We start from the raw sequence: 27,152 nt of genomic DNA, 5'->3' as shown, positions 1-27,152 counted from the left end.
TGTATTGCTCTGCTGTAAGAATACAGGATCCTATATTTTAATATATTATTTACCATATGTATTTTTCCAGAATTTTGTCTGAATGTGCTCAAATATTTTTTTATCCATTCTATAAAACGTGAATTATTTTTTTGTTTTAATTTCTAAATTATATTACATTCGTATATTATTTTTTTCTATTTAATGTGGTTAAGATGCTAAACAATTTATTTTTAATTTGTATTGAATATGTCATCTCATTTTCTGAACTGCTTTATCCTCATTAGGGTCGCAGGGGGTGCTGAAGCCTATCCCAGCTGACTCCGGGCTAGAGGCAGGGACACCATGAATCGGTGGACAGCCTGGGGGCAATTTAGAGTGTCCAATCAGCCTATCATGCATGTTTTTTTTGGGGGGGGGATGTCGGAGGAAACCCACACAGGCCTGGGGAGAACATGCAAACACCACACAGGTGGACCGACCTGTATTTGAACCCAGGACCCCAGAGCTGTGAGGCCGACGCGCTAACCACTCGCCCCACCGGGCCGCCCTGTGTAAGTCATATTCATATATATTTGATTTGACAATAATTTTGTTATTTCTGTCCTTTTATTGACATACTGTTCATGCAATTGGTTTCAGTAGATCAACTCCAGTCAAGTTTACAATTTTGAAATATTTGAGATATAAGTAAGAGTCATACACTGTAAACTATGTTGTGATTGCATTCCCGCGTTAGTATCATATAACACATTTTCACTAAATATTTATCTGTCTGTCATTTGTTCTGATATGCTGAGCAGCTTTTAAGGTTCTGCTTCCTCTTCAAAGGTTATCTTTCCTCCTTTTTGAAGCTCGCGGCTCATAATTGACACAAAAAACAGACCGGCAAAAACTATATCAAACCTGCCTGTCCTGTTTTCTCTTTTTCTTTTCCTTAAAAAAACAGCAACTTTCACTTAACAGTGCGAGTGCCCCTAAACGACGACACTCCCACTCACTCCCAGACAACAACAATGTGACATTTACGCTTTTTATCCCCCCTCCACCTCTGCAGTACCCCCACTCGGGGAATTTACATTCCAAATTCTTGTCGGGAGCCACATGGATTTTCTCTGTGGGGAAAGTGTTACATAACCATTTGCATTGTTTAAACATGGCATTTGTATGTGCATGCTGATATACACAAATGGAACAGCCTGCATTTAAGTAGATTTTGCTACATACGAACCATCTCACCCCGGATTAAATGTCCTCCATTGCATTGTTCGACCTTAAAACCTTCCTCCCAGATTTCAATCTGTAGGTATTAAAATGTAAAGATTACTAGGAAAGGGCATTGCATGATTTGTGAAAGTAATATGTAATATAATTATATAGTCATTGGCATATATTCTTTACCCTCTGCATAAAACGACTCCATTTATCGCAGGGCCAATCAAGTGAGCGGCTATCCAAGTGCGTCTTATCACGAAGTCCCGCCTAATTTTGGAAGAAGAAAAAAATCCAGCGCTGTATAGCATATCCGGTAATATAATAATAGTCATTGGCATATATTCTTTATCCTCTGCATAAAACGACTCCATCTATCACAGGGCCAACAGTGTGTCGTTTCTATTCGATGTTGACAGTCACGTGAGCGGCTATCCAGGTGCGTCCTACCACGAAGCCCCGCCTACTTTTGGAAGAAAAAAAAATCCAGTGCCCGGAAACATGAGTGCTTCTGCTGTGGTTCTGCGCTCAAGCACGAAGCGAGTTCGCAGCACTTTTTCACCACTTTTCAACATGTCCCGACAACTCCGATGGACTTTGGAAACGTCTGATAGCGCCGATCCAGTGGCGTTTTAAGGACGATTTTTTTCCACGGGGAGCGACGGTGAAAGAAAACAAATGTGTTGTCATCTGGACTCCGTCAACAAACATGGCTACTCGTCGACTAGCACCAACCGAACCGGGTCGCCTCTTCTTCTTCTACTTCTCCTCCTTCACCTCCTCTTCCTCCTCATTCTTCTTCTCCTCGCCTAAATAGCTTCGAAAGTCTCTCGCAGAAGAATCGGATTAGCCCGACTCGCCATGGATCCGCGGCATAGGGACTTTCTGGAGAAGTGTCACCACAACTTGGCCGAGTCCGTCACCGACGCTGACGCCGACCAGCTCGTGGAGGTCCTGTCCCGGGGAGGGACGCTGAGTCCGGCCGAGCGCCACGAACTGGCGTCCACTTCCTCCGGATCGGAGAAAGTGGAGCTCCTTGTCAAAATTCTTCTCTGCAAGGACCGTGATCATTTCCCCGACTTCTGCTCGGCCTTGGAGGCGACCAACCCTCACCTGCGCTCGGTTCTGATCACCGCTACCGGACCAGTCAACCACGGCACCGGTAAGACCAAAATTGCTATTTTTACCACAAGACACTGAGTTCTAAATATAAGCGGTTGGCAACTTTTACTAAGCCAAATGAGGGTTTTAGAGTGGGAAAAAAATCACAAAACCCAACTAAACAAGTAAAAATAATGTTGCTACAATTTAAGGGCACAACTTATTCACTGCCATTGACGATGGTTGACATCAAATCCATTTTGACTGGGAGGGTTGGCACCGATTATTATTAAACGCTGAGTATTCGTAGCTAGTCATCCCAGTTTGAAAGGGATTGGACGTCTTTCACCGTCAATGGCAGCTATTGAGTGAAGAGTAAGCATTGTATCATTTTCCCAAATTTTAATCTTATTTTATTTTATTTTTTTAGTAGAGGATGAAAGTTTATATTCTTTATATATTTTGATTTATTTCCTATTTTAATAGCTTTTTTATACCAGAAATAGACATTACTTTATAAAGGGTTAAACCATCACATTTGCTGTTTAGCATTTATACATGCAAAAAAAATACTTCGCATATAATCATTAAACCATCTGGCTCCATTTTGCTACCAAGGAAGCAATTTAAAGTGAGTTTGAGAACTTCATTTTGACAAAAGTACTAGTTCGCTGCTACCATATTATACAACAGTTTATCACTTCCAGATTTGTCGATTTAAATGTCATACTCTAACGGCTTGTATAGAAAATATCTCAAATTTGCAGAGAAATAGAATAGCCATTACTGGAAAATAAACAACAGATTTGCAGGAGACATATTGGTACAGGAATAGGGAAAAAAGGCAAGATACGTCACGGATTGATTGTAAATCAATTATAGGGCACACATTTGACCCACTGCTACTGCCATTAAATGCCAATAATTACCCCCTCCCCTATCCTCTTTCCACAGTCGGCATGTTTTAATGGATCTAAAAGCCAGCCTAACCATTAACCAAATCAATGTTGCCTGCAGTGTTCTGTAAGAACACATTTGTAAACGTGGATGCAAGAGAACAATAAATTTCACTTGGTAGATTATATAGAGCTATTTTTCAAAATGGTGGAAACTTTTGGTAAAGATTGTGATCAATTTCTTGGAGAACCGCAACGCAACGTATCGTTGTTGTTAGCCCTACTGAAAATAATCACATCAAACATCATCAAATCACTTAAAATAAACACATCAACAAGGGCTGGCTCTAGAGGTGACTGTGTAGTTCCCTTCCATAAGAGTGCATTCATCTAAAACACCTTTTCTGTCTGCACATACCTGGAATTCAATACCAATTAACATACGTGAACTCCCGTCTCTGAACCTCTTGGCCAATCATCTTAAAGCCTGGCTGTCAGACGAACAAAATTGCGATCACAACGCTGTCTAAAACTGTGCTACGTGTGTGTCTAGTAAATGTCATCGTTTATCTTCAACCAACACAAGAGACTAAAGATGGAAATTTGCCCTCGGCTACAATCTTCCATATTTACATTAACATGAATATACATATTTTCATTAATATGTGCTGTCCCCTTATAAAAAAAAACCTCAAATAATGCAATATTTGGATCCAAAAGCTTACAGAACTGCAAATTCATGCAGCAAACCCATTGAACTGATTTTTTTTTTGTGAAAGCTTCTCAACCGCCTTTGCATCAAACAAATAAATATTTTCATTAATATGTGGTGTCCCCTTATTAAAAAAACTCAAATAATGCAATATTTGGATCCAAAAGCTTACAGAACTGCATATTCATGCGGCAAACCCATTGAACTGTATTTTTTTTTTGGGTGAAAGCTCCTCAACCGCCTTTGCATCGAACAGCTAGTTTTCCCACTCTCTGCTCTCGTGGCAGCGACCTCAACGGAGACACGTCAATTATGCATTTATCCTCGCCGTATTATTTTTAGCGAGCGATCCTGGCTTTTTACCCCTTTTGTCGCCACATTTCACAATCGTCCACGTAAAAAGCCAGGGATGATATGCTAAAGTGCCTTTTTTGTTCACCGGTGCACAAAAAAATGGGGAGAAGTAAGTAAGTGTGCAGTACAGGGCGGACAGGTTTCTCCAGTGCGTGCATGCAAAAGGAGTGTAATAGTAACAAAGGTGTGAAGCCACTTAGTAGACACTTTATTTCTGTTTGCATCTCCAAAACCATTACAAGGCAACCTTGTGGGCTGTTTATTTGTCCGAATAAGCACGATCTGTTTCTACATCCTATTATTCTTTGCAACCGATGTAGAAGGAGGGCGAAGAGAGAGCTTCTCAGGGAGAACGGTAACGTGACAGTGGCGCATGATGCAGTGTGTACACGCAACACTGGTCATTTGTCGGTAGGAAACGTCACAGAATGCTTCCAGTCAGCTGTGGCCGGCCGATCCGAGGTGAACTCTTCTCAGAGGTAAACCCAGAAGAGACAGTGAAGTGGCAAAGGTCAGAAGCTAGAGCGCTCACGTGACGAGTATAGGCGAGCCGGCCACTGTGTGAACCTTGGCCGCTGACACTCTCCCAAACAGTCATGGGAAACTTTAGCGAGCAACAGAACAAAAGAGGACTTGATCCATGGGATGTCGCGAGCCCAGAGACACATCTATTTTTTTTTATACTCCTCTTTCAGTCCTGGCCTGGGGGGACCGAAATGAGGGCTAAGACGCTATTCTGAATCAAACTAATAGTCTCTTTTACTATGGGGGTTTCGGACACTTCTGGAGCCTTAAATGGAGAAATACTGGCTTCCATTCTTTCCAGATGATCGCAACAACGTTTGGACGAGACCACACTTATTAATCTCGGACAAAAGATTGCATTCTGGGATTTTTTTTAGGAGGTTGTCCTATAAATATGCCCTGGATTTGGCGCTAAAAAGGTATTTACAAGTCTTTCATTTCAGTTGGGGAAAACTATGGACACGATTTGTCACGTGAAATGACACCTCTACAAAGAAGAGGATTTAGACGTCTTAAAACAACCGATTATCAAAGTATTATTCAGTTAGTATTATTCAATCGTGACAGCCCAAGTAGCCCACTTACAACATATGGAATTAATTCATTGCAATTCATGGTGATGGACGCGCAATGCATTCTGGATGCCGACTGCAAGGCCTCTCGGCCGAAATGGGTTGGATCATGTCTATGGCTGTCAATGGTACTGAACCCCTTCTCATTGACTATCACTGTAACCTATTTAATAGAAATGTCCCCCTACATTTCCCCCCACATTTGTTCTCACCCATGACAATCCCCGTGTCACAATAAGGACAGTGTTTAGCTTTTCCAGCTCACTGACTTTCTAATGCCGTCTTCCTCCAGTGTCTTGTGTTCATCCCCTACTGTCACTTGTGAGTCACACAGTAGGCTATAAAAAAAGGGGGCTTTCAGAAGGGTGCTGTGTGATCTTGCCACCGGAGATAAAAGCCAGCGGCCTCTTTGGGGCCCCGGCCAGTCGCTATTCAAGCCCCCGGCCCTAGCCGATAATTAGCAACACTCCGCCGTCATCCCCTTTTTGGGGAAAGTCCCAACTTATTATTCCTCCAGTTTGCTCTTTTTGTTTGTTGTATTTCTCGTTCTTTCCGGTTAAGGGCTTCTGAACGTAACCCAAATGTTCAGTCCGATCACATGACTAACTCACGGCTTGTTTTAACCTCCTCAGGGTCCACCTACAGCGTGTTGTCCACCATGCCGTCAGATTCTGAGAGCAGCGGCTCGCTCAGCAGTGTCGGTGAGAGAGACGTCCAATTTATTTGCTTTTGTCCATGTCATGTCATGTTTTCTAATAAATTGCATCCAATTGGGGAAATGGTTCAAAATATCCTGCAGTCGAAGGGTTAACTACTGTTATATTACTACTGTGCTTCATATTTTAGCTGTAAGGTTGCATTGGAACCAGAAATTGTGTGCTGGGAAAATTTTGAATATGAATACTAAGTAACAAGAAACTGTTGTTTTCCTAGTCAAAAGCATGTTTGCAAATATTTTAATTGGAGTAATTACATAGATAATCAGTCTGCTCGCAATGAGGACTACTGAAGTTAGATGTTTAATGTTAAGAGGCGTTAAGAAGGGGATTAAAAGGTATATAGTTTCTCAAGAATGATTATTTAAATACGATTTTGATTAATTTGACACTTTTGGCCAGCCCTAAAACTTGCACTAATAGGCCAGTTTGTTCTCTAGGAATAAATGCAAGTCAGCTTTGGCAATGGTTATAATAGTGAATTTGGCTCTTGCATAAAACTCTTAAATGTTAATGTGACTTGAATAATTGCATCAATAATTGAAAAAGCCCACAATTAACTAAAGTCAACTTCTTCAACAGCTAACTTGTTCTTTCCCCCCAAAAATACTGTTGTGAGGATTTACATGAAAAGTTGATATGATTACATTTTTTTGTTATCTTCCTGTTACATTGCTTTAAAAGAAGGAAAGATACAAAACATTTATGTGGATCCGCTTCCAGTGTAAACATAGTTTAGCAAACTGAACCGTCTTGAACTTGATGGAATCTGGGGCTGTGTATTAGCCACTGGCCGTTCCCTGTTGAGACTGAGCACATGCTGGTGATTACACAGATGTGAGAGGGATTTAGTGACGCCATACACACACACTCACAGACACACACACACACAGACCTGCTTCTTTTGGTCACCCCCTGACTCGACTCTGCTGACGGAAATAGAAACGAAGCTTTGGTTCTAGTGCGAGCGTGGAGAGTTAGGCTAGATTGTTGGCATGTGTATTTTTTTTCCAATTACAATGAGGAAAAGAAAGGGGGAAATTGGTTTAAGAGTTAGGGTCTTCAAACTGCTCCTCGAGGGCCAGTGGGGGTGCTGGTTTTTAACTCTAACCCACTTGTGTCAAAGTGGTGGCCCGGGGGCCAAATCTGGCCCGGGAAAGTAAATCATGAGTGCCGACTTTCAGTTTTAGGATCAAATTAAAAGGAAGAGTATAGATGTATATTACATTTCCTGATTTTCCCCCTTTTAAATCAATAATTGTAATTTTTTAATCAATTTTTTTCTGTTTTTAGTTAAAAAATCATTTTGTAAAATCTAAAAATATATATAAATAGCTATAATAAACATTGTTTTAGATCTATAAAAAAACTGAATATTCAGGGCTTTTAATCCAGTTCTTTTAATCCATTTATAAAAAAAATATATCTAAATATTATATCTAAAATGTTCCGGCCCACGTGAAATCAAGTTGACATTAAAGCGGCCCGCTGCTCTAATCGATCCAGCACAGACAATTTAACCAATGAGGTTACTGCTAAAACATCAATATATAATCAAGTTTTACCAATCAATTGAACACAGTTGTCGACACCATATTGATGAAAAAAGTCTCGTCTTGTTTAATTAATACAAAAAATATGATTTGTTATTTACTAATTGCAATATTTTTACTGTGGACTTATTTATTTTAAAAATCTTGAAAAAAATCGGATCATATTCGAAGCAAACAAACAGTGTCAGGATGAATTTAGACACCTGTCAACCTCGGCCAATTGCTCCCCTTATTAAGCGATTAAAAAAACGTACAAATGCAATGCAGCACATATTTACTCACATAGGGTGCAATTAAAAGTCTGAAATTGTCTCCAAAGTGGATGGGGTGCCCAATCAGTATGCAATAAAGTCAAGATTCTGTAGATGTCGCTGTTTGATGCTGACAGCTTTGACTGTCTGGGTACATTGCTTGCTGACGCGCTATATTTATAGAGTGAAACGTCAAAAGTGACTGACGCGCGTGCTCATATCATGCTTAAAGCATGACAATATTAGCAGTCAACTTAAAAAAATCCCGTACAAAAGTTGTTATACGGCGTACACAATTTGAAATGATCAAAAACGTATACATTACGGGAAAAAGTTGACGGGTATGAATTTATCTGCTCGTTTTGATGGCGATAGATGTCCAATCCTTTGGGACTGGGAGGGATCATCACTCCCAGACCAAATGGACTGAACATCCATCGCCGAGAGTTAATCGTGCCCCCATTTTGGTAGGTACGCCCACTCCGGCGTCCTCGCCACCGCTGGCCCACGTGGACGGTCACCGGGTCCACGAGAAGATGGAGACCGTCCTGTTCCAGCTCCGTCACGTGACCCGGGAACGCGACGAGCTACGCAAGCGGCTGGCGCTGTCCTCGCCCGGGAGCACTTTCGACGACTGCGGGTACGTTTGACTGCGTCCCCACCGTTGGTGTGGATTTTTTGTGGAGGTGTGATTTATTTGACTTTTTTTGCAAAACAGGCCCAACTCAAAAACGGGCCACGACTACGAGCGCCTCAAACTGCAGTGCATGAAGGCCATGGCGGACTTGCAGTCCCTGCAAAACCAACACAGCAGCACCCTCAAGAGGTGCGAGGAAGCCGTCAAGAAAGCAGACTTCTATCAGTGAGTGTTTTTTCCCCACCTATTTTACTTTATTTTTATTCTTTTTTTGAATTTCATTTTCCTCTCTTTTTTTAATTGCCTCTTTATTCCTTCTTCTTCCGTCTTTTAAATAACATTGCCTACTAATTATTACCAAAGAACTAAAAAAACCATTTATGCGTGAAAGCGTTAATAAAATGTAAACTTTTGTCACATATTTGAACTTTTTTAAATGACATAAATGGCACGTTTTGCTGTTTCTTACACTTTAATTTCCAAAAATGTTTCTTACGATATTCAATCTTTCTCATAAATTTACAGCTTTATTCCGCAGACCCTGATTTGACCCCATTGTCATTAAAATAATGGCTTCCGTAATATTCTGACTTTACTCCCATAAATTGAAACAGCTGTTAACTTTATTTTCATCCAATATAATTCTTTTGAATGATTTCTTAATAATGTTTTTCTTTTTTTGACTCTTTTTTTCCACATCTTTTGGAAATGCTGTTCTTCTTTGAATTTTAGCTTCACCAAATGCTTTTAAAAATAGTTTCACTGACAACTTTAAAGTCGTCTGACTTGACAACTTGACATTTTGGTTTTGCATTTTTTAAAAGGCGGCACTTATGTGCTGCGCAGCCCGCTTGTTTCCCCCCCTCTTTTTTTTTCATATTCGCAGCAGATTGCACAGAACAGATTTTATTTGTGTGACGGTAATAGGGATGAACTTTCATCGCCGTCCGCAAGCTGCCAGGCGAGTTAAGCCTAAAAAAGCCCTTCCATCAACTTAATTTCATCTTTGTGATACCCAAGTGCAAGTCTGCAACCATTTTTTCATTTCAATTTTCAGCACAGCAGCACGACATGGGCCAGATTTGAGAGTTTCTAAGTCACGCCCATCTTGAAGTCGTGCGTCAAGTGGCGCTCTGTAATTAGCGTCCCGACCCAGATACCACAGGCGGAGAATTTGTTGTGTCGGTTTCAGGAAAAAAAATCAAAAAACCAAAAAACAGGGACGCTAGTCCGTTGGTGCGAGCGTGTCTTCTATTCTGCAGCAACATCTGGCCGCGACGCAAACACGCAGATGTCTAGAGAAGATTATTATTAAGATGATTGCCGTGCTAAAGCCGGTCCTTCTGGGGCCCGTTTGCACTGGATAGAAGGGATTGCACTTGAAGGCATTGCCCATTCCAAGTGAAACTTGATTGCTTGATTGGGCCAAAGTAACAACTGTAAAAAATGGGAGGATATGTAAAAAAAAGATGGTTTACGTCAAGGGTATCAAACTCGGATTGGTTCGCGGGCCGCATTAACGTCAACTTGATTTCACATGGGCCGGACCATTTTAGATATAATATTTAGATTTTTTTTTTAAATAAATGGATTAAAAGAACTGGATTAAAAGCCCTGGACATTCCGTTTTTTTATAGATATAAAACAATGTTTATTTTAGCTTTTTTAAAAAATATTTCTAGATTTCACAATGATTTTTGCACTAAGAACACAGAAAAAAATGATTAAAAAATTACAATTATAGATCTAAAAGGGGAACATCAGGAAATTTAATATACATCTATACTCTTCATTTTAATTTGACCCTAAAACAGAAAGTCGGCACTCATGATTTACTTTCCCGGGCCACACAAAATGATGCGGCGGGCCAGATTTGGCCCCCGGGCCGCCACTTTGACACGTGGTTTACATGGTTCGTCGTTTATTTTAATTTGATGTTTGTACTACACATTGATAAATATTGATGGTACATCTTGGTCTGCACAGCTGGCGTTGTTAATAGCGTTTTATATCACACATTTTTACTATAATTTATAAAATGGTAATGGAAACATAATTTAACAATGATTCCAAATCAAACAATTTACATTTTTTATATTTTGTGTTGAATATTACAATTAACTCATTCCTTGCTTCTCCCAGTTCAAACAGTTTGGACATTTTCATAAAAAAACAACTTTGAAGTTCTAAATGTTTCTTGTCCATTCTCAAATTTCCATTTATATCACACACATTTGAAGTTAATTAGGCCACTTGCATGCACTTTGAATGTGATTGACAATTTGCACAGAATAACAAATGTGATTGATTATTGCTATTTTACTAAAGTACATCCCATGCCGTACAATCTAAGTTGCACTTTGAAGCTCCGTTGCGCAAGGCACTGTTTTGACTGTCATTATAGTTAAAGTAATTAGCACGATAATAAGCTAGAGCAGAGCACAGCTGGCCTTTTGGCACACTAATTCATAGCAACTATTTTTAGACTGCGCAACCCCCGGGAAAACAATCTTTTTTTATTTTTATTCTTACAGCTGGTTGGGTGGCATTGTTTATTTTGCTTATTTATTATAAAGGAGGCTGGTGTTTGACTCCTAATGTTTTGTAATAATAAAGTATTTTATCCACAATTAGATAGTTGTAGTGAGAGATGTATACCTCTAGAGCAGGGTGTCAAAAATATGGTCTGCGGGCCGGATGCAACCCACTAAGGGGTCCAATCCGGCCCGCAGGATATTTCAGCCTGAAAGGCATTTTTTAGCTTATTCATACTGTACAAACAGAATCAAATGCTTTTATTTTTTATTTTCCTATGAAAGGCATTTTTTAGCTTATTCATACTGTACAAACAGAATCAAATGCTTTTATTTTGTATTTTCCTATCGGCAGTCACATTCGTTCTTTTGACCCCTGCAGTCAAAATCAATGAGTTATCAAGGAACTATAAAATGCCTTCAAAACAACAGCAAGTAACTGATAAGTGCCCAAAAATCCCGTTCGCTTACATCTGAATGTTTGCAGCACGTTGCACAACCGCCTGGCGAGCGAGCAAAGCCAGTTGAAAGACGAGCTGGAGGCGATGAGGCTGGACAATGTGCAGCTGCTCCGCGAGCACAACCACGCCAAGCAGGCCTGCGAAGAACTGCGGCGGCTTCGCGACGACGATCAGCGAGAGGTGGCTGACATGCGCATGCTCCACCAGCAGGTACCTGGGGAGAGTTTAATTAAATTGAATTGAATTGAATCGAATTGAATCGAATGGTTATATTGTCATTATACAAGTATAATGAGATTTAAAGCTTTCACAACCTACTGCACAAATAACAACAACAAACAGACAAATAAATAATCAGTAAATAAGAAATAAATAATTAAATACATAAGTAGTCCAAGCAGAGCAGGGTGGTCTTGTTCCAACTGAAGTCCAGGATGAGTTTCATGCTTTTGGAGATGTTCAGCGCCAAGTTGTTGAGAGCGCACAACTTGCTGAGTCTATGGACTCAACAACAAACAAACAAACACATAGATAATCAATATACAGTAATGATAGATAAATAATCAATAAGTAGTAATAGTGAGTCAGGCTTGATGAGTTGCTGGAAATGGACAGTCTTTGACTAAAATATCTTTCCTCGTTATATTTCAAAACAATGAAATTAAACGATATTTTTTGTTCCAAAATGTGACTTATAATTCACATGTTATTTATATTGGATTGGATTTGATAACTTTATTCATCCCGTATTCGGGAAATTTTGTTGTCACAGTAGCAAGAGGGTGAGGATGCAGAAATAGGAAAAGCATTTTAGACATAAATAGATAGGTAATAAGTAAGTTAATAAATAAATACATGAATAAATATATAAATAAATAAGCTTGTTGCTGATATATATATATATATATATATATATATATATATATATATATATATATAAATATAAATATACACATACACATACATACACACACACGCATATATATATGTATATACATGTGTGTGTGTGTGTATATATATTTGTGGGACAGTAACGCAATATTTTTTCATATTGAATTAGGAAAGACAACAACAACTATTACAAATGCACTCTGACCTAGGAGACCTTTGGCTAAACAGCGAAATTCAAAACACTCCTGTATTTCTGACCTCTACGACCTTTGACCCTTTCTCTTTTCATTGCCTCACTTATTTGCAAGTTTTTGTTAAACTAATCCATTATCAAGTTATCACGAAATTATCTATTTTAATCGTCAGGTGATCCGCGAGGGCTCCTCGGATGCCCTCAACAAGCTGTACGACTCTGCCGTCGACAAACTGGAGAGCGTGAGGACCGACTACGACGGTCTCCGCAAACTCTACAACGACAAGACGGCCAATCACAACGCCGACCTGAGTCGCCTGGACCACGCCGAGGAGGAAAAGCGGCGTCTACAGAAGCAGCTAGACGTGCTGATGAAGCAGAGGGACGCCGCCATCCACTACCAGCAGCAATACTCGTCGTCCATACGGAGGTGAGAGGGAAAGCGCGACCTTTGGTTGGCGACTCTGCAATATCACCCCGCTTTGTTCCAGGTTGGACCAGCAGGAGCTGTCCAAGGCTGCCGCTCAGAACGTGGAGCTACAGCGCGAGATGGACCGGCTGCAGTCGGAGGCCACACGTTTTAAAACCCAGCAGCTCAAAGCGGCCAAGGAGGGCGAGAAATACAAGGAAGAGCGAGACTCGGTCATCAACGAGTACCGTCTGATTATGAGCGAGCGCGACCAGGTCATCAAGGAGGTGGAGAGGCTTCAGACTGGCTTGGAGATGGCCGAGGCCAAGCTGAAGAACACGTCCTCGGAGAGGCGGGTGGCCAATGAGGAGCTGGAGGCTCTTCGACAGGTATGAGTTTTGCACCGGGTTCACGTTTAGAGTATGATCACCGTAATTAATCCATTAGCAAATGAGTCGACAACTATTTTGCTAGTCAATGAATTGCTTAAAGCTATTTTTGAACACAGTTATCCAAATACTCTTCCCCCCATCTTTTTAACTCATTGGTTGCCATTCATAGCAAAATAGATCAATTAATGAATGGCAGCCATTGAGTTAATAGTAACTATTTCTTTTTGTATTTAGAAAAAAATAAAATGTTTTAAATGTATTTTACAAATGAAATAAAATCATTCTTTAATATAAGGAAAATATATAAAATATGTTTTTTAAATTTAATTCATGAAAGTATTTTTTAAAGATTTTTTTAAGATTCTAAGCAAGGAACAGTAAATATGATATTCTTAAATGTGTGTGTTTTTTTAAATGAAATAACACTGAACAAAGCAAAAATAAATGATAAGGAGTAGTAGAAAATAATTCCTAATTTCTATTATTTATTTACAAGGCGTAAATAATATCTTAATATGAACTGATTAGTTGGCAAACATAATCAATGATTATTCGACTATCAAAGTAATCGTCCGTATCAGCGCAAGTTTGATGGCTAAACCAAGTTTCCCCTTTTCATCGTCTTCATATTTGCGCCCCTACAAAGGAGCTGACCTCGTCGCTGATGGACAGGGACCGAGCCGTCTGCGAGAAGAACGAGCTCTTGGAGAAGTACTGCCACGAGGTGGAGGACAAGACGGAGGCGCAGAAGGTGCTCAGCCAGGCCTGTAAAGACATGGAGACGGTCTGCGAAGAGCGAGACGTTGCCCGCAAAGAGAGGACGGAGGCCATCATCCAGCGAGATCAGCTGCTGCGAGAGTATTACCAATCCAGACAGGTACATCCGACCAGACGGGAGATTTATTTACAAATGCGCCGATTGAGTTATTCCTCTGACCATAATCCTTTCATTTCATCTGATAAAATGGTCATGAATTCTGTTTTCTTTAAGCTGCTGCTACGCTTCCACGTCATCAGAAAATGATCAGTGCATATGAATTATCTTTATGATGAAAAATTCCTCCAAACATGAAACGCCACATGATTCAATTCAGCCACAGGCTTAATTAATACTCTCGCTAACTCCCTGTTTATTTTCTCTGAGCAGTTAGAGATTTGTCCTTAATTATGCGAATGCTGACCCACTTTTCAGCAGCAGTAAACAATAAAATGCTGTGAGGGAAGTTACACAAATTCTGCTAAATTAAACTTTTGGCATTGTTTTTGGGGCAGCCAATATGGGTTAAGTACTAATTTGTATTTTAATGACATCGAACATCTGTTAAACGTAACCTCAATGGTGTCATACGCTTACAGCAAATAAATGCTGCTAAACTCGAAATAGGTTTAAAAGTGGCTAAAAAGCACACACCCATTTTAGTTTCTGTCCTAGTTCAGTCTGTTGCTTTCTTTGTCATTCCAAAGGATTTCCACTGAAACTATAAAAGCAATTAAAGTATGAATCAACCTCATTTACAAGTAGATAATAACTGCGTGCGTACCAATCAACTTATACGTTTTTCCTGTATTTTATACGTTTTTTCATCATTTCGAATTGTGTACCGCCGTAAAACAACTCTTGTATGGGATTTTTTTTTAGGTACGTTTAAAAAAAAAAAAAAAAAACGATCTTGTTTTACCCATTTCGGCTCTAATCCGGATCGTCTCAGTCATTGGCAGCAGACGAAAACGTCATCATCGACTGCTAATATTATCATACTTTAAGCATGACATGAACATGCGCATTCCCCTTTCACAAATATAGTGCGTCAGCAAGCAATGTATTTAGGCAGTCAAGCAGTCAGCGCCATACAGCGACATATACCGAATCTTGAATTTAGTGCATTCAAAAAGCGCACCGACTGATTGGGCACCCCGTTCACTTTTGAGAAATTTTTTGACTTTTAACTGCGCCCTATGTGAGTAAATCTGTGCTGTATCGTGACCGGACGTTTGGTAGAACGGACGTTTGGTAGAACAGACGTTTGGTAGAACGGACGTTTGGTCGCCGGGTTCGCTCGCTGTCAAATTATGACAGAGAGTTTACTGTTGATATTTTGATATTAGATATTTAGATATTAAACTCTCTCTCTCTCATGATTATAATTTTGAGAGCTGGTTTCAACAGTAACAACCCGGCGACCAAACGTCCGTTCTACCAAACGTCCGTTCGACCAAACGTCCGTTCGAACAAACGTCCGGTCGACCAAACGTCCGGTCGACCAAACGTCCGGTCGACCAAACGTCCGGTCGACCAAACGTCCGGTCGACCAAACGTCCGTTCGACCAAACGTCCGTTCGACCAAACGTCCGTTCGACCAAACGTCCGGTCGACCAAACGTCCGTTCGACCAAACGTCCGGTCGACCAAACGTCCGGTCGACCAAACGTCCGTTCGACCAAACGTCCTGGGACCAAACGTCTATCGACGAAACGTCCGAGTACTGTGCTGTATAGGTTTATTATCACCTAATAAGGGGAATTGCAATCATTAACAAGGGGAGCGATTGGCCGAGGTTAGCAAGGATATAATTGCCAATCACTGTTTCCACACAGAAACAAGACTCAATCACGCTGGACATGGAGCGAGCCAACAAAGAAATGGAGATGCTCAGGAAGCAATATGAAGGTGTCAGTCAAGAACTAAAGGAGGCTCAGCAGGAGGCCGAAGTGGCCAAGTGTCGCCGAGACTGGGCCTTTCAGGAGAGAGACAAAATCGTTGGAGAGAGGGAGAGTGTTCGGTGAGATCGCACTTAAATAAGCGACTATTTTTTGGGGGGGATGTTTTATGGCTGCTCAATTGCTCGCAGTGATGTGAATAAGAGTGACATACCTTTACACGCCATAGCCAAGACACATTTAGTGTGACGTTCTTGTTTCAGCACGCTGTGCGACAACCTGAGGCGAGAGAGGGATCGAGCTGTGAGCGACCTGGCAGACGCGCTAAGGAATCTAGACGACACTAGGAAGCAAAAGAACGATGCCGTGAGAGAGCTCAAAGAACTCAAGTGAGTTGTTTGGATGGATTTTTGCTTTGGGTTCAGACTTTTCATGTCACGGAGGCCACATTTGAGTCTCATTTTGGTGATTATTGCCACCTAGTGGTTGCATTTAAACGATAAACTGGCACTTTAGCTATAATGGAAGAAGGAAGGATAGAAGTTTTATTGTTATTGTAAAAAAAAATCATTTTGCTTGTAGGGAGAAAATGGATGACCAGTTGGAAAAGGAGGCGCATTTTCGCCAGCTAATGGCTCACAGCTCGCATGATTCCGCCATCGATATGGACTCGGTTGAATGGGAGACGGAAGTTGTAGAGTTTGAGAAGCGCAGGGTAACTTGCCAAATAATAAAGCACCATATTTTTTTGCATTTTTTTTGGCCAGGTGAATTAATCAACATTTTATTGCAGGATATGGATTTGAAAGCACTGGGATTTGATATTGCAGAAGGGGTGAATGATCCTTATTTACCAGGAGATTGCGGTGTGTTTGTCAGTAAGGTGGACAAAGGAAGTGTAGCAGAAGGCCGATTAAGGTAAAGGTTTGACATTTCTTCAAATTTTGTTTAAAAAAAAAAGAAGTTTTGAGCTGTTTTCATGCTTCTCGCGCACGCAGGGTGAACGACTGGCTGCTGAAAATTAACAACATCGACCTGACCAGCAAAGACAGGAAACAGGCCATCAAAGCCGTGATGAGTGGCGAAGGTGTCATCAACCTGGTGGTCCGCCGAAGGAAGTCAGTGGGGGGACGGGTTGCTACGCCAATCCAGATAAACCTCGCCGGACATAAAGGTCAATATTTGAAGCAAAATTTCACATTTGAATGATCATGTTTCAGGGCCTCTGACCGTAATTATTTTTTGGTCCCTTTTCAGACTGCGGTATTTGTCTGGAAAGCGGCGTGTTTGTCGCTTCACTTGCACCCGGAAGCCCGGCAGTCAGGGAAAATGCTCTCACAGTTGGGGACAGACTATTGACTGTGAGTTACAGTGCCCTCTGCTGCACAAAAAGGCTGAAGGATTAAAAGTCTTTTATACATTTTCCAAGCCACTTATCCTTACGGGGTCCTGGGACTGGTGGAGTATATCCCAGATAGAAACAGGCAGTAGGTGGGGTACACCCTGAATTGGACACGAATGAATGACACGAACAATCATGCATGGACTCATTCAATTTTTGAGGGGATAGCATGCATGATTTAGGATGCTTTAAATTGAAATGATTCAGTTAGACACCACAATTTTCACATTGATTTTATCCCATTATAATAATTTATGCCTTATCGCTCGGCCCATTGTAGTTAGTCAATGTACCCATGAACGTATTCAGACTATTTATTAATTTTTTAGGACTGCGTAACACTGTTGTGTTGTTGTTTTATTAGTCATTGATAATGCTGTCATGTTTATAACTAAATATAACATGAATTTTGGACTGAAGTTTGACTTGAAGAAAAACCTGAATCAACTGGGAATCACCGTATTCCCATTCCCATCAAAATAGCGATTTAATGTTAATTTTTTAATTTTTTTACAATCACCCTTTTTAACTTGCAGATTAATGGCATCTCACTGGACAACAAGTCCCTACCCGAATGTGACGCGTTGCTGAAAACGTGCCGTGAATCTCTCTGCATCTCCCTTGCAAAGGTGCTAAATCAAAAACAACAGAACAGAATTAAGTTAAGTCCATTTGTAACTCTCATATAACGTATTTTGCTTCTGGACAGTTCCTGCCGCAAAGCTGCTCTGGCCAGAGTTTATATGAAAGTCTGAGAGAATCGGAAAAAGCCTGTAAAAACTGTCGAAAGCACAACTGCCAAGCCGACCGCTGCGACACACGCTGTCGAGACGACGAAGCTTGCGGCGACCCCGACGCCGCCGCCCATCATTTTCACCACGCGCCCAACGACTCCCTGCACTCCCGTAGCCCCTCCGAACCCCAAGGGGAGTTCTGCTACCGGCGGCAGGACTTCCACCGTCGGCCCTTCACGTTCACCCCCGTCCTCCCCGACTTTGGGCCTTCTTCGGCGAAAGCCGGCGGAGGCACCTGGCCTAAAGTCATCGCGGGAGCGTCCGTGCCGGAATGCACGCAGCTTTCAATCTACAAGAGAAGCAAACAACGCAAGTCCATCTTTGACATGAATACCTTCAGAAGACCCGAAGTGCCCCCCAAACTGGACTACATGTCGCATTCTCAGCTGCCGAAACACTCGCCGCAGAGCTCACTGGCCGAATTCCCTCAAGGTCCGCCCACACCGCCGGCCAGGAGCGACTCGTTTAGGTTCAAACACTCGCAGCAGAACAGCTCGGCGTCCGATTCGACCATTCCGGCATCTCCGAGCCGAGGGAGCAGTCCCGTCATGGACGGCGAGGGCGGGAAGCAGCTCTACTACTCTAGTGACGCGACGCAGCGGGAATCCAAGATGCTGTCGGAGGAGGACGGGAGTCAACACCGGGACCTGGATAAGCGAAGGTACCGACCCAAATCGGCGCCGGCGCTGCGGCGGAACATGACGCCGTTGCACATCCCCGCTCCCATGCAGGTATGTGGAAAATAGTAGTGATTATTTTTTCCCCTTTATGGTTTCCCCCTGCAAAATCTTCACTTGTAAATTTAGAGTGGAAAAAAAACTTGATGAGATTAGTGTTTTTGCTTAATATTAATCTTATTGTAAAGTTGTTTGAAAGAACATACCATATTTTCCACACTATAAGGTGCAACCAAAAGACTTGGTTAATCATTATATGAAATTACCTTTAGCAGAGCTCCATTTAGTTGATGTATAAGACAACCCCTAATAACTACTACTTTTACTACTACTACTGCAGCTTCATCTAGTGCACATGTGTCAAAGTAGAGGCCCGGGGGCCAAATCTGGCCCGCCCTATGATTTTGTGTGGCCCGGGAAAGTAAATCATGAGTGCTGACTTTCTGTTTTAGGATCAAATTAAAATGAAGAGTATATATGTATATTACATTTCCTGATTTATCCCCCTTTTAAATCAATAATTGTAATTTTTTAATCATTTTTTTTCTGTGTTTTTAGTTCAAAAATCATTTTGTAAAATCTAAAAATATATAAAAAAGCTAAAATAAACATTGTCTATGTATAAAACACCCCCTACTAATACTACTTTGACTACAACTACAGCTCCATAGAGTAGATGTATAACACCTCCCATTACTACTACTACAGCTTCATCTAGTCCAGTGTTTCCCAAGCAGGTATGCCGCTGGAAATGGCAAGAATTCATACAATGTAATATTCAGTGAGAAATATTAATAGGGTCCGCACACATCAACTTTTGGTGACATTAGGTGGGTGTGAAAAATTTGATTTGGGAATAATTTTGGAGGTTTATGTGATTCCTGTTGATTAAACTTTGATGAGAATGACTATTGTTAATATAGGCAACATAGTTTTAAATTGAAAGATTTTTCCTTGAGATTTTTTCAATGCAAAAAAGGATGGGAAACACTGATCTAGTCCATGTAAATAACACCCCCTACTAACACTACTTTGACTAATACTATATTTTATAATCCGGTGCGCATTTATATATATGAAACAAATCTTATGATAGGCCATTCATTGAAGGTGTGCCCAATAGTGTAGACAATATGGTACTATTTTATTTATTTATTTATTTTTAAATATTTCAACAAAAATGTTCACTACTCTTTTGCCCCATCCAGGTTCATGGTTTCTCTAATGAAGAGCACTCCCCCGAACCGATGGATTTGTTGCGCTTCTCGCCACTGCGAAACAATCGCTACAGCATGCACTATGCACCTCCCAGCTACAGCAGTGTCGTGACACGTAAGTCTGCTAATAAAAGTTAAAAAAAAATACGTGAAGGTCATTACGCTGTCTTTTTAGACCCGGCGCAACGCGGCTTGGCTACGTGCCCGGCGAAGACGGCCGTGATGAGGAACACAGTCTACACCACGTGGAGTCCGGAATTGCAGAACAGCAACTGCCCGCCGGGGTCCACTCCTGGCGTCCACCCGCATGCACGTGCGAGGTACCAGCAAAAGATATCTTTGAAATATATCTAAAGAATGCAGTAATCTGATAATGTTATTGATTGTAGCCCACAGCATCACGGTCACCACAGTGTGGATCTCAACCACAAAGTAACCGGGGACGTTTGCGAGAGCAGTCGAGTGCCTCACGGCACCAATTCTCTTCCTTCCAGCGCCAGAATGGGTAAGTACGGTCGACCAATCCATTTGAACTGACAGGGGATGCTCATGTTCTCTGTGCTAATGATGGTGAACGGTCCAATACATTTTGAGGATTGTGATTGATTAGATTTTGTGCTTTTTAGGCTCCCTGAGCGCATTGCAGTTCAGGGCCAAGCGCATTAGGATTCCACCAACACGTTACCCTTGCTCCGTTGGATTGGATAGAGGTAGAGTGTGACACCCGTGTTCCTCATCGTGTGCGGTCGATTGGTCGCCGGTCTTTTGGTCGCCGGTCTTTTGGTCGCCGGTCTTTTGGTCGCCCGGACCCAAACAACGGGCGACCAAAAGACCGGCGACAAAACAAGGTAAAACAACACGGTCTACGCATCAATCAAAGCCAACAATGGCTTTGAGCAGTTTCACTGAGCGGACGTGTGAGTGTAGAAGAGTTTGTATGTACATGCGTTGTCCCTTTAAGAAGCTACGTCCGTCAGGGTCTTAAGTTCTCCAACAAAAAACAATACAATACGGGAAATTTGGAGCTTTTCTTTAGCCTAATAATTAATAGGGCCTTAAGTATGACGAAATAATAATTCACAGTTTGTATTTAGGGAATTTGAGCAATGATTTTAATGGTAATTATCAATAACCTTCCAGGCAACCAAACGACCGAGTACCGTTCCTCGTCTAGCAAGCAATTGAAAAAAAAATTACATTTGAGATATCTGGCTTCTCCATCTCCAGGCTCCCGGTCTCACTCTGAGTGCAGCTCCCCGACAACGCCCCCCAAATCCCCCGTCGGCCTCGACGCCTCATCCTTCGCTAGCAGCCAGTCGGAGAGCTCTATCTCCACGCAGCTTAGGATATCCGTCAACCCCGCGCCAGTCGGTGACGGCAGGAAGGATGGGTAAGGCGGGCACTTTGTCCAAGCGACCATTGCTCAAACGGTGACACCTCGCTTGCCATTTGTCTCGGCTTTCATTTTGACAGAGTGCCTGGTAAAGCTGTAAACAAGCCTGGCGTGATGAATGTTTTTCCTCTGTGCTGTATTCTGCAGCTCATTAACACCTACCATGGCACCTTGCTTTTTTTCTTTGTGTCTCTATCCTCCTGTGCTCGCTTTCAGATTTGTCTCTAACACCTTTGTCAGATATCAACTGGCTGCTAGGCACAAGTTCCTCTCTTTGAGATGCTTGAGGTTTGTCTCTTGCTGCTGATAGACACTTTCCTGGTGCATCAACAAACTTCAGAAGGGCTTCAAAATAAAATCTCTCTTTTAGTTTTAGTTTTTTCGCTCAAACTTAGATTTTTTATAGTCTCTCTCATGCTTTTTAAAGTATACTATTTCCCAAGTATTTTGGCTTGGCAGCCACTATTATAGGCCAAATTTGACCAAATGTGTTCTCCAGGGGTAAATTAAAGTACAACAAACTCTAAAACAGTTTAAAAAATACTAAGTCTTGATTTTTAAATCAACTTTCTTTTAAAGCCTAAAAAACTCATTATTTATATCCTGAAAAAAGTAACAATTTATTTTCTGTCTCGCCCTCTTTGTGCTGTCATCCCCGAATAACAATACAAAATAAAAAAATAGAAACAAGGTCATTTTTATAAAATAATCCATTGAATTACTAATTACTGGATTTCCATTTTCCCATCAGCACACTAAAAATGACCATTTTTTTATATATTAAATTCAATTTAGTTTTTTTTCCCCAATTAATAGATTAATCACCAGCGTCTTTATAAAAAGGACCTCAATTTTTTTTATATATATTAAATTCAATTTAGTTTTTTCCCCCAATTAATAGATTAATCACCAGCATCTTTATTTTACACAATCAAACAAACCATTGTACTATTTTCTTAACTGCTATACATGTGACGGCATAATGGAGTCTTCAACATTTTGTCTGGTCATATGGCTATGAAATTCATGTCAATATGGTAGCTTCCACTAACTCAAACATTGCATGGCATTTCCCTTCAAGGCCCTATTTGGAGGAGCCACGCAACGTGAGGGTCCAGAAAGGAGCGGAACCGTTGGGCATCTCCATCGTGAGCGGCGAGAACGGTGGCGTGTTTGTGTCTAAAGTAACGGCGGGAAGCATCGCTCACCAAGCTCATTTGGAGTACGGAGATCAGCTCTTGGAGGTAAACCACACCAAAAAAACTAAATCTTGTTGACTCGGTGCCATTGTGACAAATGTTTGCCGTCTCCAGTTTAATGGGATCAACCTGCGGAATGCGAATGAGCAGCAGGCGCGATTGGTGATCGGGCAGCAGTGCGACACGGTGTCCATTTTGGCTCAGTACAACCCTCAAATGTTTCAGCTGGGCAATCACTCTCGATCGAGGTAACGACCCCTAGACGAGGGAGATGAAACGATCCTTCATGCTTCTTTGTTTCCTCTTCAGTTCTCGTATGGAGTCCATCAGCAACCAGGTGACCCCACAGGACAGCGGCGCCACCACTCCGGACGACCGCTCCATGGGCGACACCCTCAGCGAGCAGGACGAAGGCACCGTGACGCCCCCGCAGACAACGCCCGCCACCAGCGCTCACAGTTCCTTTAGGTACTACGGGATCATTTATAATGAGGCTGGAAAATGGAGGGTCAAATCATGAAAATGGGTCCAGGCTTCCCGTCGCCGGTTTTCGGCGCACGGCGGAACCGCGTCTGGTGAGGCTGAAGGGAGTTCAGGCCGAACTCGGAATCCAGATATGCGGGGGCAATCTGTATGGCATTTTTGTGGAGAGTTTGGATGAAGACAGTCCAGCTAAATCTGTCGATGGACTGCTCCCGGGAGACCTCATACTTGAGGTACGTGGTCTTTTCAAAAGGCTGAAAATTGTGTGTTTGTTTAGCGACTGTTTTTGCAGATAGCGATGAGTCATTGTTGACCTACTTCTTTTGTACTTGACTGTCTGAGTCATCTGTTTTTGTTTTCCCTAACAGTGCAATGGCGTCAACATGAAGAATAAAACCAAAGAGGAGGCTTACCTGGAATTGCTGAAGCCTGTCGAAACGCTCACACTCAAGGTCCAAAACTGCGTGGAGGAGCTCACTGATATAAAAGAGATGCCAGGCGATGGATTTTTTATCAGGTATGCCAAAGTCAAAGATGAATTGACTACATTCTACACGAAACCTAGATGAAAGACGCAAATCTGTTCTACCAGATCGCTCTACGAAAGGGTTGCCGAGTTGGAAAAGGAGCTGAGCTTCAAGGTTGATGACATCTTGTATGTGGAGGACACGTTACCAAATGGAAACTTTGGCTATTGGATGGCATGGCACCTGGATGAAAAAGCGCGGAAGTTGGAGAAAGGGCAGATTCCTAGTAAATTTATGTAAGTCAAGCCCTGATATTGACATTCTTATCCTAAAAATGGTGAAAATCAACTATCTGCACTCCTAAGGACGGACCAGGAGCTCTATAGAAGACACGGCATGGCCGACATGAAAGACGACGTCGGCGGGGGTGGCAAAACCTTGTCGGCGGCCGCCCGCCGGTCCTTCTTCCGCCGGAGGCTGAAGCACAAACGCAACGGATCCAAAGACGGGAAGGACCTGATAGCGTCGGAAGCCCTGATGTCGGAATACCTGCCCATCACTGAAGGTCAAAACTTTGATGTGCTACGTAATATTTTGAAACGAAACTTAACACATTTATCATTTCTCAGATGGTGTCAGCCACATGTACCAGCGGGTCCAAAAAGTGGAGTGCTCATCCCCCCGACCGGTGCTGATCTTGGGTCCGCTAGCCGAGGCTAGCAAGGACATGCTCGTCAACGAGGCGCCTGCCAAATTCAGTCGATGTCCGCCAGGTAAAATGCAGCGTCCTACTTTCTTCCATTTCAATGGCTCTCATTGGTCTATAATCCTTATAAAGCAGGATTTATGGGTGTGTGTGTGTGTGTATGTTAAGATTTTCTCGCTATGTTTGTCCAAACCGTATAACGTAGAGAATTTTTTATGGTGGCCAGAAACGGCTGTCGGATCCTAATAGAGGAGTGATTGAATTTCTTCAAGATTCTTCTTTTATTTGTTAAACACCAATTTTTCAAAAGATAATTTTTTAAATAGTGCAACAATTGTCTTTTGGTTCTAAAAGGGCCCCCCTGCTTGTAGTAATATAAATTTCAATGGATGTGTTTTCTATTGCCGTCAATAGCACTAAAGCGTGATCATAATCCTGTCCTACGTTTGTAGAGATCATGAAGGCATCCCAGCAAGCTATCGAACGAGGTGTCAAAGACTGTGTGTTCATTGACTACAAGCGGCGTAGTGGCCATTTTGACGTGACCACCGTCGCGTCCATTAAGGAGATCACGGAAAAGGTAAACTTATCGCTCTGTGAATGAAGATTTTTTTTCTCCAGTACTTATGACAACCATCTTTCATTCTCTGTTGCTGTGGCCGTGTTTTTTTCTCCCAGGATTCTCACTGTTTGCTTGACATTGCCGCTCACGCCATCGAACGGCTCCACTGCGTTCACATCTACCCAATCGTCATATTCATTCGCTACAAAAACGCCAAACAGATCAAGTGAGTAAATCCTGTTTTTTGCGTGTATTTTGTTTTGTTTTCTCTCATATATATATATATAGATTTTTGCCCAAAAATATTGCTACCACAATTAATCAACTATTTTCATATCAATCAACAACTACTATGATCATCGATAAATCGTTTCAAGAATTAGTTCACCTAATATTTGTCCAAATCCCTCACATTAAAAATTCCTAGGTGTATCACTTTTTTGTATATATGCAAAGAAAACATTTGGAAACCACTTTTGCTTTGAAAAAGAAGTATAGACAGCGGTTCGGTAGTGGCAGGGTTGATTCCCTCTAAGCTTCGTCATCAGCTGAGTGCCAGCTGTCCTGGGGAAATCCCGTTCAGGAAGCCGTGGGCGGCAAAAACATGAAAACGGCACGCAAACTGCGGCCCGAGCAGGCTTTGGCGCCGTCACGTGGCCGCCTTTTGATGACGTTGACTGATTTTGCGTCTTCAGGGAGCAGAAAGATCCGTTGTACCTGCGGGATAAACTCTCCCAGAAGCTATCCAAGGAGCAGTTTGAGGCGGCCCAGAAAACAGAGCAAGAGTACAGTCGCTTTTTTACAGGTGAGCGCTAACTTTGCGGACATCATTTTCACTGCAGACGTCCGCTCCATTCAAAAAGGATTCGACGCCTATCCACTTCAAAGGCAGATAGCAAAATGTATCCAGCTCATCACCTTCTCTCTCCCCTTTTCAGGTGTTGTCCAAGGTGGCAGCGTCTCATTCATTTGCACACAAATCGTCACCATCGTCGAACAGGAGCAGAATAAAGTTCTGTGGATCCCAGAGGGGGCGCCGTAGAGTGGGCGCGGCAAAACAAGCCAAAAAAATCGGTACTTTAATTTCTTACAATTCACCTTAAGCCACTTCTCGTGGTGTAATATGCACACTATACAATAGTGATGTACTGTACTACAGATAGTTGTTTACACTAGTAGTTAATACTACTTGAATGAATGCGTTTCTATCTAGAAGCACTACTCTTAAACACACCCGGACCACCGTGCAAGATGGCTCCATATTTATATTTTTTACGAAATCATGGATTTAATGGTATTTAACATGGAGGATAAACTAATTTTTTTCCCCTGCTATTCATCATTTCAGGCCACACATTATGCATTATGATGTCATCGTGCCAAGCTTTTCTAATATTTATTACTACATTGTGTGCGTGCGCGCGTGTTCTACTTCAGTTGCCAATCGTCGTTTTTGTCTTTTTTTCTTGGATTGTTTGAAAGGGATGTTTTTGCCTGTGCTTCGCAGTAAGTTGTCCTGGTTAGCGACGCACGCCTTCCAACATTTCATTGTCGGAAAATGAAAATCAAATGTTTCTTACTGTGATTAAAAAGGGTACGAATGATGAAAATATAACTAATGTCTCTATGTATTCTTTTCCTAAATGACATATTTCTAACCAAAAATATAGCCAACCTTGGATGTTATTTTTCCCTTCAGAAGCCAAATCCATTCATTAAAAAAGTACTTGCGTCATCCGAGGATTGCGTTGCTGAACATTTTTATTTTTTGTATGGAACAATTTGGAGCAAGTCCTTGAAATGAGAGCACTGCCTTGTTTGTCCACTAGGGAGAACCAAAACCCACTCAAAACACCATCTATGCGTCATCGTTAAAACTGTTATTTTCTTTAAAATTAATACATTGAGTTAGTTGACGTTTTTCCTTGTCAAATTCATAAATGGATGTGGTTTTAGTTCATTCATGCAAAAAGCACTTAGCGTATTTATCCTGACATTTATTCTTACATTGCAGTTAGAATGATAACCATGAGCTTTCTTTCCTCCAGAGCAAAAGATTGACTTTGATGCAATTTCTAAAGAAGCTTCACCTGATTTTAGGCACCTCCAAGATATGATAAAACGACTAAACATCATGACGTGTGTACTGATGTGAGACTTATCGTTTTGTTTGTTTTGACTTGCATACACAACGTTGAGATGCAGGG

At 41.7% G+C, this 27,152-nt stretch overlaps 1 protein-coding gene across 3 annotated transcripts; it reads left to right on the top strand.

Moving 5' to 3' along the window:
• The first annotated feature begins 1,681 nt into the window (after positions 1-1,681).
• LOC144092779 (disks large homolog 5-like) lies at positions 1,682-26,560 on the top strand. 3 transcript variants are annotated; one of them, XM_077625869.1, is made up of 34 exons: positions 1,682-2,353; positions 5,984-6,052; positions 8,343-8,511; positions 8,590-8,733; positions 11,530-11,713; positions 12,761-13,017; positions 13,079-13,385; positions 14,035-14,265; positions 15,983-16,167; positions 16,309-16,434; positions 16,628-16,760; positions 16,839-16,963; positions 17,044-17,219; positions 17,303-17,406; positions 17,984-18,076; positions 18,157-18,972; positions 20,127-20,250; positions 20,311-20,455; positions 20,525-20,640; positions 20,762-20,845; positions 21,363-21,525; positions 21,769-21,816; positions 22,610-22,772; positions 22,842-22,975; positions 23,037-23,195; positions 23,260-23,443; positions 23,579-23,727; positions 23,803-23,973; positions 24,043-24,242; positions 24,307-24,450; positions 24,836-24,963; positions 25,062-25,171; positions 25,641-25,750; positions 25,884-26,560. In XM_077625869.1, the coding sequence occupies exons 1-34, from the start codon at positions 2,053-2,055 to the stop codon at positions 25,985-25,987; spliced, it is 5,856 nt and encodes a 1,951-aa protein (XP_077481995.1). In that variant the 5' UTR covers positions 1,682-2,052; the 3' UTR covers positions 25,988-26,560. The 3 variants fall into 3 exon arrangements, with proteins under 3 accessions (XP_077481995.1, XP_077481994.1, XP_077481996.1); XM_077625868.1 differs by having other exon boundaries at positions 21,745-21,816; XM_077625870.1 differs by lacking the exon at positions 21,769-21,816.
• Positions 26,561-27,152: the final 592 nt, after the last annotated feature.

This window comes from Stigmatopora argus, chromosome 18, assembly GCF_051989625.1.
Source record: "Stigmatopora argus isolate UIUO_Sarg chromosome 18, RoL_Sarg_1.0, whole genome shotgun sequence".
In the NCBI taxonomy this organism is placed as follows: domain Eukaryota; kingdom Metazoa; phylum Chordata; class Actinopteri; order Syngnathiformes; family Syngnathidae; genus Stigmatopora; species Stigmatopora argus.
Note: the sequence above shows the minus strand (reverse complement) of the source record. Positions and strands in the feature narration are given on the sequence as shown.